At 42.9% G+C, this 22,130-nt stretch overlaps 2 protein-coding genes across 4 annotated transcripts; one reads left to right on the top strand and one right to left on the bottom strand.

Annotated features, from left to right (window-relative positions):
* Positions 1-9,732: 9,732 nt before the first annotated feature.
* Positions 9,733-16,639, bottom strand: tmem182a (transmembrane protein 182a). 2 transcript variants are annotated; one of them, XM_061692229.1, is made up of 6 exons: positions 16,555-16,639; positions 14,245-14,393; positions 12,357-12,480; positions 11,707-11,805; positions 11,493-11,630; positions 9,733-10,953 (listed from the first exon to the last, which is right to left on the bottom strand). In XM_061692229.1, exons 2-6 carry the CDS (start codon positions 14,389-14,391, stop codon positions 10,727-10,729), a joined length of 735 nt encoding a protein of 244 aa, XP_061548213.1. In that variant the 5' UTR covers positions 14,392-14,393; positions 16,555-16,639; the 3' UTR covers positions 9,733-10,726. The 2 variants fall into 2 exon arrangements, with proteins under 2 accessions (XP_061548213.1, XP_061548212.1); XM_061692228.1 differs by lacking the exon at positions 16,555-16,639 and having other exon boundaries at positions 14,245-14,548.
* Positions 16,640-16,776: 137 nt separating this feature from the next.
* mfsd9 (major facilitator superfamily domain containing 9) lies at positions 16,777-22,064 on the top strand. Of its 2 annotated transcripts, none has more exons than XM_061691874.1 (6): positions 16,777-17,092; positions 17,799-17,886; positions 18,866-18,909; positions 20,196-20,325; positions 20,555-20,764; positions 21,233-22,064. In XM_061691874.1, the coding sequence occupies exons 1-6, from the start codon at positions 17,006-17,008 to the stop codon at positions 22,021-22,023; spliced, it is 1,350 nt and encodes a 449-aa protein (XP_061547858.1). In that variant the 5' UTR covers positions 16,777-17,005; the 3' UTR covers positions 22,024-22,064. The 2 variants fall into 2 exon arrangements, with proteins under 2 accessions (XP_061547858.1, XP_061547859.1); XM_061691875.1 differs by having other exon boundaries at positions 17,004-17,092; positions 17,420-17,886.
* Positions 22,065-22,130: the final 66 nt, after the last annotated feature.

Genomic DNA, 22,130 nt, shown 5'->3' with positions numbered 1-22,130 from the left:
GAAATAAATTAAGATGGGGAAAAAAAGTTCAAGATTGTGTGACGTGTGCCACAAGTAGCGTTTACGAAAAGAAAGTCATTTACTTCATTGTATTGAGTAAAACAACTGAAAACAAGATTTAACTTGATACTGGCAAGTGAGTTTAACTTAGAATTACACCCTTGAAATTGTTTTTTTTTGTTTTTTTTTTTTTTTTAATGAGTGCAAATGTTTTGGCATAAGTTGTAAATTGTCTCTACATCGATTTGAATTTTGCTCACTCCTCCTCTCGACTCGAGCAGGAGTCACATCTGGCTCCGTTTCTAGAGCTGCCCGATGAAGGTCAAAGTTCATCTTTCTGGCTTAGGGCCAACGTCAAGGCGGCAGAGGTCAGCGTCTTGACACGTCAGCTTCCTCTTGCCCTTGGCCTTGAGCCGATCCATAAGAGCGCGTTCTCTGTTTGCCTCAGCCAAACAATCAATGACTGTAGTTCTGGCCGGCTAGTTGCTAACCAGCGAGTCGCGATTCCCCCTACCCCTGTGTGACACGAACCGATGCTGTTTTGTTTGGACCGGCCTTCCTAGTCCTTCCACGATATTCACATTCGGTGCATTTCAAGTCCCAGAGCAATTATACACATGACTACACTCGGAGCCCCAAGAACACTGCGAGTGTTTATCGGCAGCCAAAGAGCATCGGCGCGCACGGGTCCGACGCAGCTGCCCGTCCTCTGCTTTCATTCCCGAGTCAAGACGCACTCTTGTTGTGTTCCCTTTACATTTCCAATTATGCTGACATCGCTGTTCTACGCTGGATCATTTGCAACTACCATATAAATAAAATAAGGTCACCAAAATACAGTCTTATGCACCTCAAAGTACAACCAAAATGCATTCACCGACCGGCATTGCTTGACTTTCAATGCTAAATTTCCCTGTTGACCTCAGTTATAATTAAAACAATTTGTTCCAGAATCCAAACTGTCGCCACCGTCAAACCTTTATGAAATGTACGGACAATATTTTTATTTTGTGATTCTCAACTTGGACGAGGGGCCACGATTTGGGTCCCCGGGTGAGACCAGTCGGGAACCCCTGCCCTCAGTAGCATTTCAACACTACTAATTGCCATTGAAGCAGACATTGAACTGTGTAATATTGTTGTTTTTATAAAAAACAAAAAAAAAAACAGTAACTTAATAATAACTGTCAGACAACTATGAAATGAATGTGATCAAAGTTACAAACAGCTGAACTTCCGGTCGCCGTCTTCATTTGGTGCGCAAATATCACAAACAGACGCGAGTCACATTGGAGCAACATTCAAGTCTTCTGTTCACCAAAAAAAATAAAAAATAAAAAAGCGATCAAGCCAGCGACAACAGAGCAAAAAAAATTGTAGCATCCTGCCAAAATAACAGAACTCCAAATGATACAACTTTCTCCCACTGTACTAGAAACAGCTCTCGATACGATGCAGTGCAACTTCAACCACAATAATGCAATCGAAACTGATCATTTGTATACGAAAAAAAAGATGATTTTTGTTTTTGTACTGGATCACTTAACGCCTTCCTTATGTTGCTGCTGTGTGGGGTAGATGTACAGCACAGATAAATGTATTGTAATCTAAAGCGCAAAGCTGATGTTGTAAACAGTGCGCTGCTCCACTGTTCAGCAAATGAGCCGTGGCTGACATGCTCTTTAAATCCTTAAGTGCTCCCCTGATTTGTTAACGGAGTCCCGTAATCCCACGATAAAACGCTCTGTGGTGCCGCCTAATTAATTAATCTGGAGTTTACTGTGTCGATTTCACTTTCTTTCAACGATTGGGGGGGGGGGGGGGGGTTATTACACCCTGAACTAGTTGCCAGCCAATTGCAGTTAAGTAATCCCACATATGCTAATTAGCCTACAAATTTTCATTTTGACCAAAATCATTTATTTTGGTCAAAATGAAAGTAATCTACTCTATGCAGGTTGAACAAAATGTTGCCGTGAATTTGATGCCCAATAACTGCTGTGGTTTATTAACGGGTTCTTGTAATTTGCCTAACTAGATTACTCCTGAGCAAACAACTCATACTTGCTAATGTTCCTCTTCTGAAATCAAAAGCGAATCGTTAGTATGTAAATGTTAAACATCGTCTGCGTACGCTCGTCCACGTGTGATTATTCGTGTCTCTCGGAAGACTTGATTAAATATTCCTCATACCCTCGGAGCGGCGGAACAAATGAAGCACGGCGGCCTCCTAACAGGAGCTGACATGTCTTTTAAATAATGTTTATTTATCCGCGGTAACATTTACCAGCCTTTCGCGTGGTCCCGCGTGGCCCGCAATGTCACCGCCCGCGGGCCCGGTGCTCGTTCTTCGAGCTTTACGCGCTAAAACTTTGCAAAAACTTTCAAGAGCGAAAGTCGACGTCTTCGATTGGAGTCCCGTGGAGTTGCCTCACTTGTAAGCTGCAAGTACTGCATGCGAACTGAATCGAAAGTAAAGGTATTAAGGTACACGGGTAAGCTCGACTGCAGTCCGAGACGTAAAAAGGAATACATGAATACATGAGCGTTAACCATCTGCATGGAGATACATTATTCACCGCGTCCGCCCGTCCTGGGCGTCCACGCGAGGGATGTTATTATACTTCAATTAATACAAAGTATACTTTTACCATTGCAAAACTCCACAGTGAGATTTTACTTTCAGAGAATGTCAGCCCCACTCGAGGTCAAAGGTATAATTTTTGCGCGTCGAAAGCCGTATATAAAAAAGCGCCCGGGCTGCAGCCGCCAGTCGAGCAGGAAGCGGCCTGTTTGCCGAGCGAACGTCCGACGACGTCCTTCTCCTGTCGGGGAAAAAGTCAACTAAAAGAGGATTTCAAGCCAAATTGGCAGGTTGGAGTTGAGTGAGTATTTGTTTGTGGCGAAACTAACTTTCTCTTGTTTGGCTCCTGCATGTTTTCAGAGCTCTGTCATATTTTTGTTGTTGTTGTTGTTGTTGTATTTCAACCGTATTTTACGACAGATTGTCTAGATTTGCGTATAACCTCGAGCCACGCGCAAGAGAGTTCATCTCCTTGTCAGTGTTGTTTGCTTCCAGGGAAGTAAGTTTCAGCCGCACGTCACCACATTACAGCCCGGGCGATGCGACTCAAATGTCAGCGGCGGCGGCGTAGTTCACTTGTTAATAATCGGGCCCGTATTTGCTTTGCAATCATTTAAATGCCTAATACGCCATTTTCATAAATGTTGCTCTAATGAAGTGAGTCCGCCGCGCTTATGAATACACATGAAGAGCCAGACAAAAGGGAGTAGGAGTCATTTGAATAGTTACATTAGAGTTGTACATAATTTCTCCCCATTAAATATGGTAAGCTGTTGTCTCTTTTTTTTCCCCTTCCCCTCGATGTGTTCCTACGCATACGACATGCGTAAGACAAACAGATATGACAGCGCCCTCTTGCTAAATGGCATTAATAAACATCAGAAGAGTCTGAGGGCGTTTGGGTTCAAGGCAGTGGAAGACCACAAAGGTAAAATTGCAATTGACCTTTTTTGGAGATATTTGCCGTGCTTTCCTGTTTTGAGCAGTGAACTTGCATGTTACAACGCAGGGAGCGAAGTCGTGTGCACTTTTGCTCGGTGCGGGATGCCTTAGTTCAATTTTCCATGCAAGAGAATACATATTATTAAACAGAACTGTTTTCCATGTACAGATCAGTTAAATGTGAATTACTGGCAACGTTCTTGTCCCATACAGAAACTTTTTACAGCATTAAGGGGAAAAAAAATCCCCTTAAAATATGACATCATGCAATTTATTTTTGTTTAGATTAACAAATAAAAGCAAAGCAAAACAATATTCTGAAATGTGTTTTTTTTTTATGAACTATTATATAGAGACTTACTGTGTCGCATTGTATGCCATCTGAATAGTTATTCGAATGTGTGGATTTAAACATCAATAATTTTAGACATTCTTTGTTCAGCCATGAAGTATACTTAATAACCGTAAAAATACAATTTGTCATGAGTAAGTTATAAAAAATGAAAACGCTACAACTACAATACTAGGATTATTGAGCAGGCATATTAAATAATAAATAGTAATCATCTAAAAATATAATCTATATAATATTTGTTTATAGGAAAATTATATATATACGTGTGTGTGTGTCTATCTGCACATTAGACTATTTAATTCATCCATCCGTCCATTTTCAGAGCCGCTTATCCTCACAGGGGTCGCGGGAGCTATTAAATTCATAAGTAGTAAATTAATGTCAGAACAAACTAAATGAACTTTGTTCCCATTGTTTAGCAACAATAGTAAACGTTAAATAAAAAAAAAAACAATCTATTAAATATGAAAATATCACCTTGTTTAGGATGATAGCTGTTTAGACTCTATAGTTTTAGGCCACATACGAAATGATATGCAAGAGGTATATTTGAATATTTATGACAGAATCCATCAGCTGTTTGGACTGCTGCATTAATGAATTGCCTGAGGGGAGGCTTACAGTCCAAATAACGAGCGCGGGGCATTAATGCTGCCCGATCCGCCAAAAATGTTCGGATAAAGTAACTCATGTTCGACTCGCTGCTAACTTTCTGCGGTTTTGTTACAATCACACACGCACGCAAATAAAACGAGTCCTCCATTTTAGATGAGGCAACTATTGGGGTATTGTTAAGCGTTTGTGGCTAAATTGTAAAACCGGAATGAATATGCAAGCGGAAAAGCCGGTTGAAGGGTCCAAATCAACTCCTACACTAAAAGAAAAAAAGCATTAGCATGCCTTGGAAACAAGAGACCTTGACTGTGAACAAGAGCCATCCTCGCACACTTTGGAATGTCATTTGTATGCACAATGTGAGACGTGAGGCCAGAGGATGTGAGGGTGCAAGTGGGGGCGTTTTTGCTCGCAGGTGGAGCTCTCAGTGGCTGAAATGGAAGTTTTAACACATCAAGGAGTTACTGTGAATTTGCACACACACACAAAAACATGTGGTCACCGTACAGTTAAAAACCTGCACCTTCAAGTTCCGTGAGTTTAATGTTGAATGTTTTGAAAAAGCCAGTTCTATCATTTTGTTTTTGCTCAATTTTTGTTTTTAATCCAGAAAGAAAAAAAACTCAAACTGAAATTAGAATGACTCATAATTATTTATGTGAAACTATAAAATGTCTCTCTCTCTCTCTCGCTCATATATATATATATATATATATATATATATATATATATAAATATAAAGGAAGGAAATGGAATTCCGGGGGGATGCTAAATTGACATTTCTTTGTATCGTAGGACATCCAATAAAGTCGTATCATTTTGGAATTGAACCATAGCTTCCTTCAATAAGAAAATGCATATAAAAGACATCAGGTTGGATGTCAGCAAATCTCTTCAGCTCTAAAAGACTCATTCAATTCAATAACAGTATTCAGATGTTTCTTGGCCTTTTTCGTGTGGGCTCCCGTGATGTGAGACCAACACTTGATATGCTGCCCCCCCCCCCCCCGTATCGGCCATTTACATGTACGCTTGCTTACGAGTGAGTTCACCTCTCACTTCTCGCCATTGTCTTTCGTTTGTAGAATAACATGTCGCCCAATTTGAAATAGAAAATACAATTCTTTCATATCATATAGCAAGTCCATCCTCTATTATATTGAGATTTTTTTTAAAAATGGAATAAATACATGTGTACTCTGCGTGTGTAATATACAATGTATTTGATGTGTTTGAATCTGCATATTGGATCTGATTCAACTTTATTGTCATGACAAAGAAGCAGTAAACTGCAGTTTAATATTGCTCAAAGTTAATAATAACAGCTACTTTTAATGAAATTAGATTGTAGGCGAATTTCGCCACGATTTTGGGGTCACGGTACCTTCGGCATTTGCCTATTTTGCCTAATTTGCCAACGTGAAACTGTAGAACTGGAATTTCAATTTATTGTGACAAAATAAAGCGACTCGCCCCTCAGTACAATATGAGCAATGTAATTAGGTAGATATGAATGACAGGACTTTATTACCAAAATACTGTACAGTCTTATTTTGATGGTCATGTAAATGCACTTTTTTTAGGGGGTTTCACTGTATTACAGATAAAAAAAATATTTTTTTTTAAAAATCCAAAAAATCTGTTACAAAATACAAGAAAAATACAAACAATTCCTTTTAAAAAGCAAATATATATATACACAGGAAAATTCTGTCAAAAAAGCAAATATTTACTCTCTTTTTTGATGCTAACTAAAAGAAGACTAAATTCAGAAAAAAAAGCAAAAGCAAAAATGACTTCACATACGTTGATGCTTTGCGGTACAGTTGAGCTGCACTGTTCGACTGTTCGTGGTTCTGCGCTAATGAAAGTGTTGATTTCCAAATGTTTGTTTGGTGACCTGCGTTTCATTTTTTTTTTTTTTTTTTGTGGAGCGGGGGGATGCAGTAGCCCACCCTACGCGCCGGGCTCTCTGAATTATGCATGGTGATGACACCGTGATGGAGTCCTCTGAATTGTAAATCCCTACAATTATACAGCCCATTGTCTATTCATGATTTCAGTCACCAATGGGGAATTATGTAAAACTATCTCCAAAGAGGACGGCGGCCCGTAATGCGACTTGCCATAGTGTTCATGCAATGCAAATACGTCGGCCGTATGAAGGTATTTAAATTGGGCCTGACCTGCGTGTCGTGTGGGATTAGGACGCATTTGGGAGATGAGCTATGATAACTGCCGACACACACTCGCGGGCAATGAGTGAGTGTATCCTCATGAACTTCAAACGGACCAACTTAGCTGCCCTGTGCGCCGTCGTGGAACCGTCTTTGTGTTGATTTACGGACCATAAAAGCTGCCAGAAATAAAAGCAATACCGTGATGCCAATTTTTGCATTTGTCATCCAAAAGGGAAGTTTTCCATAGATTTCTGCCCTCCTGCCACCTCCACGACTGAATCATCCACAGAGTCGATAAATATGAAGATTTGTTTCATTTCAGACGTGCGCTATGGAAATATGAAACGACTTGCAAGATTTGAGCTGAGATTTGATCGCACAAACCGCAGATGTGTTCACCGCTCGGCTACCGTGCTGCCCCAGCAATAAAAAAACTCCCATGGAAACGCTAAAATGGAAACAGATTTTTCCAAATGTTTCTGAATGAAGCGTCCTGTGGAAAGTTTATTGGATGTTCAAGAAAAGTGTTGAAGTTTACTGTCAAGCTAAATATAATACGAGGAGAATTACACGTTGTGTATTTAAAACAAACACATAGCATGGCCTCGAGTCACTAGCTTGACGCGAATGCTAACACAAAATGTGAAACACAAATATACTCTTTTCATTTACTGATATTTGAACACAAACAGCGCAGCAATGCTTTTAGACATTCAACATAGCAGTACTCACAGTCACGTATCCTTTATCCTCTGCGAGGAGCTGAAAGGAGCGGAATACAGTACAAATGTCCACGTACAATATATCCGTCTGTCTGTCTTATACTGCCCCCAGGTGGCCAAGGTGTCAGCTGCGCAGCGGCCATTCAGTTTGATGCAAAGTGTGACCAAAATTGTTGAATTCTTTTTAATGCGATTCGATGATGTCTTTACGATGTGTTTTACGCTGATTGAAGTTTGACCTGAAAATGTTTTCCAGACACACGTGGGGGGTGGCCGGTTGGACCGTACATATTAAAGGCACAATGAAGACAGTCCTTTCTAAGATCACTCATCTACCTTAATATTCGTCCAAATTTGGCAAAGGATAAATAATACATGCCTTTGAGTATTGTTATTAGGTTAGGTAACTTTATTTGTACCCAAGGGTAAATGAGGTATATTATGATATTGTCTTTTTGACGTTTCCCATGGTTCGTCCACTTCCGCTTCCTCCTCCTGTCCTGCACTTTGGTCATCCCGTGTCTCACCTCATCCTCTATTCTCCTCCTCGCCTCCTTCCTATCCCTCCACCTCCGATGCCGCCGCCGCCTCGCGTCAGGTATTTGTTTAGGAATCTCTCGGTGGAAATTACACTCCATCTCCGGCGCTCCCTATCAACACACAATTATCACGGGCAATCATGCAGAACAGTGTTCAATTCAGGTGGAACTCCCACTCTGATGACACGGCGGAGTGGAAGGCTGCATGCCGCACACCGGCATTAGAAGCTGTGGACGTAGTACGCAGAGAGAGAGAGAGAGAGAGAGAGAGGCTTTTTTTTCTTTTTTAATCTTATTAGGATTTCATTCAAACCAGGAAGTGAAGCAGATAAGGAATATCACCCCCAGGAGACTCCCCCCCCCTCCCTCCTCCAGGTAGACCCAAACTAATCATGTGATCATATCTTACGTTGTATTAGCATCTGGTAACATTGGCATTGCGATTTTGTTGTGACCTGCGCACGTCCTCTCCTTTGTATTAGGTCGCTGGGCCAAACATTGTTTTGCCTTCATCACTGGCATCCAGCGAACCTTAAGGGTTAGGTAGCCTTCCGCATATATCTAGCAACATTATCAGAAAATACACCTTTTCATGAGCGGCGTGATTCTGCGCTGAGGCGGCTAAGAACCAACGTTGGTAATTTGGTGGCCCAGCACAGGCTGGCATATCTAAAAGGAGGTCTGCGCCGCCGTCGGGAGCGATCACAGCCGACTTCAAACCCGTCCGATCGCAGCGGCTCCTCCCATTCCCTTTAAATGTGGCGCGCTAGTTGCACAGACGATTAACGTTGACTGCTGATTTCAAAACTAGCTGCCCATCAAATTGTTGTGTATTTGTAATACAATGACGAGGCGGTGAAATACTTTACCGCTATATGGTTTCAGAATCACGACGGGCATCTGAGGGAAACTGTACCAAGAATGTGGCCCAAAACCAAAACGGGTTTATCACCCCTGGTTTAGTACAGTTGGTTTAGTTACGTGCCAGGTTTGCCGCAGGTGAAAAGCTCTCCCCTTACGGTCGTATATTCCCTTTCACTAACTTAGCCTAACCCTTTGCCGCAAACCCGGTTTGGATTGGTTTTAGCATGTTTTAATGAAGAAAAATGTGAAGAACTTCAATGTGGCTCCCCAACAACCTTCATTTTTTTTTTTTTTTTTTGTCATGTGGACACCCGTGGACTATATACATCCTCTATGGATTCTGGAGATGTGAATCCCCGGCAACACCGCATTATATATATATTAAAAAAAAAATATATATATATATATATATATATATATATATATATATATATATATATATATGTTGCTAAGCTGGAAAAGAGCCACACAGTTGATTGAGACACATGAGATTCAGTGGCGGCGTTCGTTCATTCATTCCCGATCAAATGCTCCATTCATGAGTGAAATTAGCATCCGTCTGTCAGCCGGGAGGTGTGAATTCTTTCATCTTCCTCTCAACTTGTGATGAGATGCATAACACCACATGCGCTCTACACGGAGCAAAAAAAAAAAAAAAAAAAAAGAGGGCGTCTGCCTCGCTCTTTAGGGTTTGGGGGATGCGGGTGAGGCTCAGATGGGACGGCACTGCCCTCTTGTGGCCATGTGGAGACCTTTCCCCTCATTTTCTCCCCTCATCCTTCCCTTTTGCACACATTTTGTCCTCACCTAAATTCTATACAATATTGTATGATGTCATTATTTTCTTTATTTTTGAGTAAATATGGCAATACTATATGCAAGCAAGTACCGATTTACAATAATAATATTTACCAAAAAAATAATATTCTAAACGTTTTATAAAGTTTATTTAAGAGGCAATGATGATGTTATAACAGCTTTGCTAATCATTAATATAAGTTATAAATAACAACAACAAAAAATTGGCGGGAGTGGTTATTCACTGTGAGATGCTGCCATTACAGAAAAAGATTTTTAAAAAATAAAAAAAGAGGGGGAAAAAAAGCAATCCAACAGTAAATATGGCGAGCAATGAGCGAAGGACCGTCATAAACCGAGAACGCTGTACTGTGCAAAAGTCTTGGGTCGCCACTCACCTCCAGCTTTGTTGTTTGAATGACCTTTTTTTTCCCACAGCAGCCATTCGGAAGAGCAAAAAAAAGAAAATGTATTGACAAAGACCGGGCAAACTCTTGTGGGAAAGATGGGCCAGGAGGAAGAATAAGAATGATAGTCATTTAAAATATTGTAATAGCACAGTCATAATTTACACATTTTCAATTTTCATGATTTAGGATCACTTAGTCATATTTAATCAAAATCCTTTTTAAAAAAAGTACTTGTAAAAGTATTTATTTTATTTTATTTTATTTAAATTTTAAAATAAAATGTTTTTTTTTAAAATAAGATTATTTTAAATTGTAATTTTTTTAAAAAATAAGAGTATTTTAAATATGATTAAAAATCTTATTTTATTTTAAATAAGATTAAAAATCTTATTTAAAATACATACATTTGCCATTTATGAATTGAACGAATTGAAAAAATGACGTTTGAATGAGCCAATTTCAGGAAAATAAACACGGAATTATAGGACTCCTGACAATGTAACTGCTCTGTGGGGCAAATTAAAGATCGACGCCATACTTTGCGCACCATGTTATAGATTGTTGTCATGTGAGTTGAGGAATGATCTATTACATTTTTATAAGTAGCACTTGGGTCATTGTAGCATGGTAGCTACAACTTTTGCACAGTACTCTCGCTCATTAACTCTTGAAGGACGTATTCCGGTTTGCTGGTGTTTCCTTTTCGATACCCCAGAGTTAGTGATAGTGGTTCTTGATGGTTCGGCCAATCAGGAGGAAGAGGAGGCCGGCCAGCAGAGAGAAGAAGATGCCGACGGGAGCGAACATGAACGAGAGGCCGTAGTAGAGGGTCAAGTGGAAGTCTGGACACACGTTGGAACGTTGATGATTCACATAGACGTCCACCGCGTCCAACACCTCGATCCAAAGTACGTACATCACCACCACGCACAGCAGGAAGAAACCTAATAAGGATAAGGCTTGCGTCACACTCACTTTACAGTGCAGTGAAAACGTCATTTTTGGAAAGCGTGCAACTCGTTACACCTGTTGTCAAAATACCACAGCACTTGATCAAAAGAACACCGTGCCACCAGTGGAACATAGCGGTGGTAGTTCCATGGAATGGGGTTGCTTTTTCACTTCAGGACCTGGATATCTTGTTGCGGTTAATGGAGCAATCGATTCCATCTGAAGTTGTCTACCGGAAAATCGTGCAGGCAAACCTCTGGCCACCAGCTCGCGCCTTCAAGCTCAAGCGCTCTCGGGTAACGCAGCAGGACAATGACCCGAAACATACAGGCATGTCCACCTCTCAACGGCTCAACAAAAATGGAAGTTTTGGAGTGACCAAGTCAAGGTCCGGACATAAATCCAACTGAGACGCCAACCCTAATCCTTCAATATTACTGCGACAAATATGCAAAGAAAACTGAAATGAGGAGGAAAAAGAAATGTTCACGGCACTGTTGAGAGAGCAACAACATCCAGTTGAAAGTCTCACCCGATGCCAGGAAGAAGCCACCTCCCGTTTTGTACAGGCAGTGGCTAGCGAAGGGAGCCGCGCAGATGATGAAAAAGCCGGCGAGCACCACGGCCGCCACGCCGATGAGCATGAAGACGCTCCAGAAGCCTCTGTAGACTGGGAAGAAAGCACTCATTGCACATGCATCCGCCATACGCTCACACAATGAAAGATTTCAGGCGAAGACACTTACTTATGGCGGATTCATAGGCCGTGGCGTTGTGGGTGTGATGGGACACCGGGAATGGGAAGAGGTAGGAGTGCATGCAGACTTTGGAGTGAGGCTGATTTGCTGAGGAGGAAACGCCACATAGAAATGACCCTCAGCCAACAAAATGATGACAACCGCTATAGAAAATAGATGAATGGATGACACACTAGATATCAGTTACTGCAGGCAAGTAGTATTATCTATTATTTTATGTAACTAATATAACATATTAACAGGAAACGGTAATTGAATATTTATCTTTTACTACTTATTTTCCTCTTTGTATTTTGATTTTACTTTATTGACCTTGTTGTTGTATTCTGTGCTAATTATACATTATTTTGCCATACATTTGTCATAATATTGTGCATTACTGTAGTAATATAAGAATTTAAAATGACCACATGCGTGGTTGTTGGAAATGAAATGTAAGTAACTTATTTGTAATTTAATTAATATTGTTGATTCATTGTTGATCAGTCCTTCAATCACCGCATCCTCCTAACTATCACGTTTCAGTCTCGCACAATTCACGAGTGTCACTCCAGACCGCAGTAACGACGGCTCATATTGCCAATGAGTCCCGTTCATTCCGATGGCGCTTTTCCAATTTTACACCGAGTCTGTCTTACTGAACCAAAGCGCCCATAGCAGGTCTTCTTCTTGCACGTCGCCTGCAAACGAACACCTCCAGAAGAAGCCCTCGTGGTACAAAGCGACCCCACTGGTCACGTTCTGTTCTGGCATATCTCCACGCTGGAGGGGGGGGAACAAAAAAGAGAGATATGTTCAGTGCCCTCACAGAAGAGGGGCTCGAGGGCCATGGCGGGCAGGTGTGCGACCAGCGTTTCTCCATTTTGACCAACGGGCGGCGCCACAAGGGGGTCAAAGGTGCTAGTTGTCTAGTTATCTGGCAATGCCAGACCTCGGGCCAACCGCAACGACAATAATAAACGTATTGTTCGAGTCATACGTCGCAATTGAGCGTTATTATTTTCGCGAGGCAGAATTAGGAAAAAGCCTTTGGCTCTCAATAGATTGCGCAGGCGTTCGTAATTTAAATTTAGTCGCAAAATGACAGCTGCGGCTACGGGCGTATTACAGTATATCCCCCTCTTTATGTATCACATAGCAATCATCGAAAGCAAAAGCAAGATGCTCCCGTTGTTCTATCTAAAGCGAGTCGTGTGCGAGCTGGTGATATTTAATCCGACATCATTCCTCCGCTGGGACCGTCGCTATTTGTTTTTCTATCGTGCTGAAAGCTTTGCATAGCTGCACACACACTCGACTGTGAGGGGCGATTACATGAAGAAGTCCCATAGCGCAGCCGTGCCTCGCTGCCATGCACTTCATCTCCCGATCGGAGCTTTTCAGACGAGGGGAAACCACTCGGAATGTGACGAACAGGAAAACACGGGCGAGCCTCCGAAGTTGGAAACAATCTGTCGAGCGATGCCGATGACTCCCAAGTTGTTCCGATTGTTCCCCCATAGGATAAAATGTAAATACAGAAATAATCTGTTCCAGCCGTACTATTGTGCACATCGAATCAGAATTTTCGCACTCAAATTTGAACGAGTCTTAGAATATCACGCTACTCTATTCTGGGAAGTGCTGAAACTGGAATTTGGATTCAATTGGATTGGATTGAATTGGGGGGGGGGGGGGGGCAATTTTAAAATGTGAAAAATATTATTTATTTATTTATTTTTAAATCTGCTAATAGCTGAATCCACAGGTGTGGGACCGTGAGTATGCTTGAGTCCACTGTAGTAATAATAAAATTAAATAGAACGTAAAGAATGTAAATAAAGATGTAGAGACAGGGGTAGGAGTGATTCAGTTTTTACTTCTTCCTACTCCTTTTCGAAGATGTACAATTGAACTTGATTTTGATCTTGTATTTTTATTTTGTATGTTTCGTTGTCCTTTTTTGATATCACTTTCACACGTTAAAACCATTTTGTAATCCAATCAATCAATTGAAACTGTCCGTCATGAGTCATACGGTGCGACTCGTTCTTGTATGCGTGACCTGACCACCGGGGGCAGTATCATCCAGTCACGCAGCCACAAATGAAGAAGAACTACTGTATTAGTTTTTCAGAGATGATAAATAATATATTCCTGTGGGCATTGTTATATTGTCTGTCTTTACGTGTTGGCGCGACATTTCTGTTCGCTGATCTGTTGCTCCAAGTATGAATGACACTACCAAATTTGGCTGCACAAATCTGCATTGTTTTTGAGCATTCCGTTAAGCAGACTTTCTTAAGGCAAAGCTATGTGGTTGTTTCGGGGGTTCATACGGCTTTAAAATATGTATAAATCATCAGAAGAATGCGTGTTCGCTACTTCAACAACGGCACATCTGAACAATTCAAGTTTTGTTCGACATTTGAATCACATCTTACACGTTTGTCCAATTCCAAACTGTCTGACTTTTAGGGGGCATTCAACTTTGGAAAAACACAACAGAGCAATTCACCTGGCGATCTGTGTTCTTTTGTCACCTACCTCCGCAGCGGTGCGGTCATTGTCAGAAGCGGGACGGCAGCTCTCCGAGGCCAGCAGCCAGTAATCGGTTCCGAAGGACAGCAGGATGAAGACCACTGCCAGGGCCCCGAAGAGTCCGGCAAAGAACAACGCCACGCTGAGCTTCATGGCTGGGCACGGGGAGGGGGGGGGCGGGGGGGGGGGGCTGTAAATAAAGTTTCAGTGGTTCTGACGGCACGCTCGGTCAACTAACGGCAGCGGACGCAGGTGATAACGTTGAGACGCTGGGGCACATCCACACCGGCGTGTCAAGCAGGTCTATGTAACACTGTTGACCGTTTTGTGCACATGACTCCTCTCTGGACACCCCCTGCCCTCCCATCACGCAGCCTATGTGCTATTTTGAGGTCTGAGTGAAGGCGGCTGCTGCCCAAACACTCCAACTGCTGCGGGAGTGTGGGGGGGACTGGGACCAGCGGCAACTGGACACCCAGATTGGCACGGGAATGTCAGGGTGAGACCGTAAGGACACGACATTCTGTCCCACCAGCACAGCGCATGTGATATAGGTACAGTGTAATATTACTATCAATGGGGCAACCAGGTGTAGGGGTGCTGGGATTCATTTTAGGCAATGAGAAAAAAATATATGATATTCATATTTCCAAGGGCTATTTTTGAACAATACATGTTCTTTATAGTGCCAAACTTCTGCGAAAGTGGGTCGTGACTTGGCCACCTGAGAAAAATGCAGGTCTCAGCCTGACAGCAATTGAGAACTAATGAGCTCTATATTAGCATAACATAGCCTCAGATATTATTGAGTCATCTGTCAATCCGTGTTCAGGGTGAAAGGCACGTGACAATGTGAACCGACTGGCCTGCTGGCTCACTAGCGTCTACGGGGAAAATTTAGCGGTGAACCTATATGTAGACGCTTGGCTAATTTACACACCAATGTGACCTAACCACCCCCGACACTTGCTGTTTCAGTTAAGTATGACTGAAAGATAACCAGCTGATCAACCAGTTAACTTTATTCCCAGGCACATGCACAGACATTTTTGCGGGGCAGGTGCTCAAGGGCAAAAAAAAGGCCACCCATCACCAAAACACAAATAAATACATATAATTAGGGAAAAGGGAGTATGTATTACTTATTTATGTTTGTTAATACAATCAACACAGTCAATCAATCAAATCTTAACAAAGGAGGTGAAGGGAAGCTGGACTACAGTTGATATAAAAAGTCTACACATCCCGGTTCAAATGGCAGGTTTTTGTGATACACAAAAAATGAGACCAAGATAAATATTTCAAAACTTTTTTTCCACTTTAAGTTAACCCTAATCATCAATGTAATTTGCATAATTCACTCAAGGACTCAAGGACTCATACGAATGCCCGTCAGATATCAAACCACTGGGTGGAATTGATGACAGAGAGTATTTTGGATGAAAGGAGAAAAAAATTGGCTGTAGCGAAAAGGGCACTTTTTTCATCCAGGGCAACAGGGCAGGTGCTTGAGCACCCCTTGGGGTCTATGTGTGCACATGCCAGATTTTTCCTTTTAAGAATTGTTTAGCCGGGTTAAAAATGCGAACTCCACACAGGAGCCCGGATTCAAACCTCCGATATCAGAAATGTGCTCGGAATAACTTGGTTACTGTGCTGCCTATGGTAATATAATACAAGATGAAAAGCCAGTGTGATCTTTCTTTCTTGTCAATAAATTAAACTTGGTTACATCACATCTCAACACATGTCACTGTATGACGATGATTCTTTGCACAGCGCAGTCATGTAATGTACACAGTACACAGTAATGTTTTGCTTAGTTTGTCCAGCAGGTGGTACTGCATTCTCAGAGACAATATGACAGGGGCGATTCAAAGGACAAAAAGTACAGGATATGAAAATATCTTTACAGATATTACATGTTTTTATAGCTATTATATTTTATAAGAGGAGGTCAGGGAAATGTATGCCTCGAATTTCTTCATTAAAATGGAATTCATTGAATGTTTAGGGTTTTTTTTTTGTTTATTTTTTTAAATTGAACAATTGCATAGAATACAAACAACACTGGCTTTTGTCAAAATGAAATACAAGTAGGGTCGGGTACATAAAAAAATAAAATAATATATATATTAGAAAATTGGCCGAACATATTTTCTTAAATGATACAATAAATATTAATATGTTTTTCTGTTTCATTAGTTTGAGGGCTTTTGAGAAAGAAACAAAATCATTGTGAAAAAGTGGCAATGTTGTTTTAACTTCGAAACCTTAATGTAGAAAAACATTACCGAGAACGAGAATAGTATTTACCAAATAGTCAATTTTTGTAGTGCACACAATGAGACCAAAAAAATGTCCTCAAGATTAAAAAAAATATGTTAGTTGGAAAACTTTCAGGTAACGCCATTATTCTTTTGCTTTGTTTACGAATGGAAACACTTCCGCCTATTTTCCATGACGTCACTGGGTGATACCAACCTTTCGCGTAATCGCGGGTTAGTCGGACCGGTCTACTCGGGGTTTGTCGCCACGAAACACAAACAACGACACTTCCGCCGGCTCGGTGACTGACAACAGCTGTCTACGCCGCAAATGTCACCTCTGTTCACGCTGGCGCGCTTTTGAAAGACGATACTAACCGGATGGTTTCTCGGTCACCCCCTTTTGCGCGACAACCAAACGCACCTCGGACGTGAAACTTGGCTCCCAAGTCGCAAGTGCGCTTCCGCGTTGCCGGCAGGCGTGCGGTCACAGCGGAAGGATGAACAACCACAAATGGAGCGCTTTGTACCAGAAACCCCGAGGACGGACGAGGATTATTCAATGTATCTATGTGGTCGGCTTCATGGTGAGTAAAACGACACCAGCTAAAACACACTTGAATGCTTTGTGGTCTTTGCGGACGCACTTTACTAGCTCGGTGTGTAAAGCGTGAGATAAGTAGCACATTTCAAGAAAAAACAGTGACAAATCAATGGACTTTTCTTTGATTTTCTGAGCAACCTCAAGCAGCCAGGTGATGTTGCCCCTTACCGGTTGCCATGGCAACACAAAAAGCGCGCCACGAGGGTCTCCTGTTCACCAGCGTCCCTGTCACTCCAATGCGTTGCAGCTTGAGGCAGCTCTCCCCCCGGCAACCGTAACGACGTCAATGTGATTATTCCCATTTTTTTAGGGTGACGACGAGCTTCGGGCGTGCCAACCCTTGCGTTCATCAAGTTTAAGGTGGCGAAGGTAAGACGAGCCACTGGGGGAAGGTCGTGGTTGCAAATAAAGTGAAGAGGACGTCATGACTTGCCATGAGACTTCAATCAAGAGTTTGGCAACAGCTGAGGATCTGCTCTGATCTCAGCAATGAAAACCAGACGCAGCTTCCTTGGCTGTTCCAGGATGCTGGTCCACGTCCAATTTGTCCACGTTCAGAAACTCCCATTGGAAATAATACAAATAGAACTCGGTCGACTTCATGATGGATCACATGCCCTCTTGTGGAGTTAATTTGTGAGCTGCTCACCGAGTGTCCTGATGATGATTATTTTTGTTTCCCGATGTAGGACTTGTTCGGGGTTAGCATGGTCATCCCGCTGCTGAGCCATCACGTCAAAGCGCTCGGAGCAAGTCCTACAGTTGCTGGTATTGTTGGTGAGAAGTATTTGTTACTCGCTCGCCTTACTAACAAGGCAACGGTTTATGTACATTGTGTCAAATTTGATCTGTTTTGAAATGCAGGTCGGTTCCAATGTGTATAAAAAGTTTGCACACACCGGCAGTAAATTACGCTGGCGGCAGCATCGTGCGCTTCACATTTTTCTTCCGCAAAATTCCAAACAGTTCTAAATGGCCCTCCGCAGTGTTAGCGCAAGATCTTCAGGCTTTGGCTTAGAATGCAAGAGAGGGCGGCAAAGGCCTACTAGAACCTCTGAACTTGATCAGAAGGTGTGCGCTTACTCCCATTTTACACAAGTTTGAATGTGGTTGGTTAATTGTACACGCAGCCAACACCTCAAGTTGTAAGAGGGTAAAACCACATGAGCTCAGTTGTTTATTTTTGCGTGCCCTCTCGAAATGATACCGTATCAGAAAATGGACGGATTGTACCTCCTAAAATGCCTGTAATTCCATTTTCATACATCTCAAATCAAAGCTAAATGTCAACACTTGAATCATACGTTGATTTGTTTTTTGTAATCAACTAATAACAATCAAATCCTATCCTTTGAATAGTTCGAGATCCCAATTAGTTTTTTTGCTTTTTCATTTTAATGTATTATTATCAGTAGTAGTATTTCTCATGTTTGCATCTTTTATATATATATATATATATATATATATTTTTTTTTTCTTTTTTTTTAATTAAAAAAAAAAAAATTAGTTAACATTACTTTTATTTTACCTGCACCTTGTTTTTTTTTTTTTTACTATTTTAAAGTATTATTTTATAGGTATTATAAATATATTTATTTATATTTTCAATTTTAAGATTATTTTTTTTTTTTTTTCACTGCACCATGTTTATACCCCAACCCTGTTTTATCTCCAGTTATTATATCACTTGTGACCTAACTTTTCTTTAGTATTTGATTTTATTCGCCTGCGTCTTATGATTTTGTTTTGTTTGCAGGGTCCACCTATGGCGTCTTACAACTGTTCTCAAGCACAATCGTGGTGAGGATCGACTTTATAATTTTTTTTTTTTTTTACCCATTCTCTGTTTGCCTGCCTAAAGGGACGATTACAGTTTGTGTCCGAAAAACGGTTGCACGCGCTGTCGCCTTTGCCATGCCCTGACAACGACTGTTTACGCGAGAAAATGCTCCTGAAACCTTTTTTGTTTCGTGCGTCTGATGCGAGATTCTCAGGCCTCCGCTCAGCTGCTGACATGCGGGCGTAATTGTGGCGGGTCATGCGACCGATTAGGCAGATAAGGAGGCGTCTGTTGCTCCCTGCAGCGGAATCTTGATAAGTCTACAAGAGCCTGCGTGCGGAACACGCCTAACTCACTCTGTCCTAATTGCATTATTTGTATGTGAGTGTGTGTGTTAGCGATGGGGTGAAATTTGAATACAACTGTCTGCGCTGTTGCCTTAATAGGAAATACAAAGTCTCCACTATTTCGGTCCCAATTCCGCCTTATACACTTACTCGACACTACATTGGCGACGCCTATCAATGAGTGTAATAAATGAGTGCTTATCAACGTGTTGAATTTATAAATGTTGTCCTCGTAATTGACTCTGTGTGCCCCAATTGGGTCACTTAAAATGAGGGATAGGCCGATTATCGGCATTTTGGCGCATGTTGGCATCAGAGATCCATTTAAAACTGGGTAAACTTCAGGGAACCTTTTATTTATTTCAATGTTTTGTTCATTTTATAAGAGATCCCGCTGAGCCTGGGCACTGCCTGCACGTTTTGTTTTTGTTTGAACTCGAAGTGCAACAATTGATCGATGACTCGATGATCAAAGGAATCAACTATTTTGAGACCTTTTTAACTTACAATTGTCCAAATCCAAGCAGGAAGTATTCTCAGATTTCTGTCTTCCTGCATGAAAGCAGACTGATTTATCTTTGTGATGAAATAAAAACAAGACATTTGCAAGCGTCTTGGAAAACCTGCAAAGGTTTCGGCGAAACAAAATACCATCACTGTAATTGCACTCCGTAAATGTGCAGCTTCTGCAATGTAAGTATCGTTACACGTTCACAAGATGGCAGCAAATGACCGTGACTTAGTAATAGCACACTGACGGCAAACTACGGCTTTATCGTCCTAATTTGACCCTCGCGTGCAGCTAATACATGGAAATAAATGAATAGAAACGGCTCTCAGTTTGATGCAGTCCTGATTAGCATTAGTAGCTTTCCAAAAGCAGAATATTTGATCCAGCCGTTGCATTGAGTGCAGCGTGTACTTGACGTTTTGCGTGCGCGTGCGGCCGTGCTTTTCAGGGCAGCTGGAGCGACGTGGTGGGCCGTCGGCAGTCTCTGCTGACCTGCTTGCTGCTGAGCGCTTTCGGCTACGGCCTGCTGGGAATGTCCACCAGCATCGTTTTGTTTGTGCTGTCGCGCATCCCTGTGGGTGAGTAACAAGATTCAAGAAGCTTGCAGAAATCACTGACGTGCTTACATTTCAACTTTATTTATGGATATACCAACGTGTCATTCATTTGCGCGCCTGTCATAACACGTACTTGGGAAGCGGGCGGGGAGTTGCACTCGCAACCGCTCAGACACGGCCGCAAACGCTCAAGACTGCGTCGCTGTGTGTTTGTTAATGTTGCGGGCCTGTCGACTGTCTCCCATCTCAGGGCTGTTCAAGCACTCCCTGTCCATCTGCAGAGCTCTGCTGGCTGACCTGGTGTCCGAGGCAGAGCGCCCCCTGGTGATGGGACACTTCAACGCCGCCTCCAGCGTGGGCTTCATTCTGGGTCCCGTGGTGGGCGGCTACCTGACGGAGCACGAGGGCGGCTTCTACACCTCTGCCTTCGCCTGTGCCGGCATCTTCCTCATCAATGCCGGTGGGTGAACGTATGGAGATTTATAGCGCACCTCTGTTTTGTTTTTCACATTTTGGATACTGAAATGAATTGTTTTGGGGCTCCGAATACTTTTGAAATCCACATGGGCCTACACGACACGTGATGTTGATGTCATCAACGGTGCTGCAACGATCTTCTCTGGTCGGCGCCGCGACTTTCGCACTACTACCGGGATTAACCGCTGAAGATTGTCTGCCTAATTGCCGCGTTTTGCAACCTTTTTAAAAAGAAATTTGAGGCAGTTCTGCCTCCCAAAGTCAGAAGTTCAATTATTAGTCAGCGAAATTGGGTTCGTTACTTCCTGTCTTCCCTTCGTATTTGCAGACACCCGTGCGCTGCGCAACAGTTCAGGCGCGCTGGGTCACGTCGCACCACAGACGCCCGCCGAGCTGACATCTCACGAGATTTGTGGAAATTCCCATTTTATTGTTGTCTTTCTCACCGCAGGGCTGGTTTGGATGCTTCCGTGGGGAGACATTCTCCTTCACTGTAACAGCACCAATAACTCCAGAAACTCCGTCAGCAACGGTTCTTCCGCTAAAAGTCACACCCCGGTACGGACCGCCGCGGACCTGCACGTTCCGAGGAAGCGGACGTCCCCGCTGCAACCCGCCTGGAGACAGCTGTCCTCGGTGGGCTCCAGGATCCGCATGGTGGCCTCCTCCGACATGTGGGACCTGTTCCTGGTGCGCCTGCTGATGGCGGTGGCCATCATGCTCTACTACAGCAACTTCTCGCTGGCCATGGAGGAGCGCTTCTCTCTCAAGCCCAAGACGACGGGCTACCTCATCAGCTACAGCAGCACTCTGGGGGCGCTGGCCGGCTTCCTGGTGGGACCCGTCACCCGACTGTACGGCAACAACATGGCAGCCCTGCTGCTGCACTCCACCCTCCTGACATGCCTACTCATCTCGCTGTACGCCGCCGCACAGAGCGTGTGGCAGGTGCTGCTCACCTCCACCTTCTTCGCCATCTCCACCACAGTGGGGCGCACCGGCATCACCGACCTGGAGCTGCGGAGAGGAGGGACGCGGGCCAGCGGGACCCTGATCGGAGCCGGACAGTCGGTGACCGCCGTGGGCCGCGTGCTGGCCCCTCTGCTCTCGGGCATCTGCCAGGAGTTCAGCCCGTGCGGACCTCCCAGTCTGGGGGTCCTGCTGGCTCTGGCGGCGGTGGGCGTGCTGCTCGTTCGCATCCCCAAATGGAACAAGACAAAAATGGCAACTAAAATCAAGTAAAAGACTGGAGGATGAACTGGACCAGAACAGTACAAAGCACTGAAGAGTTTTTGTTCTTTTTTTTTTTTTTTTCGCAGACTGTACAAACATCATTCGAGTGGGTTTTA

Source organism: Phycodurus eques, chromosome 12 (assembly GCF_024500275.1).
Source record: "Phycodurus eques isolate BA_2022a chromosome 12, UOR_Pequ_1.1, whole genome shotgun sequence".
Classification (NCBI taxonomy): Eukaryota; Metazoa; Chordata; class Actinopteri; order Syngnathiformes; family Syngnathidae; genus Phycodurus; species Phycodurus eques.
Note: the sequence above shows the minus strand (reverse complement) of the source record. Positions and strands in the feature narration are given on the sequence as shown.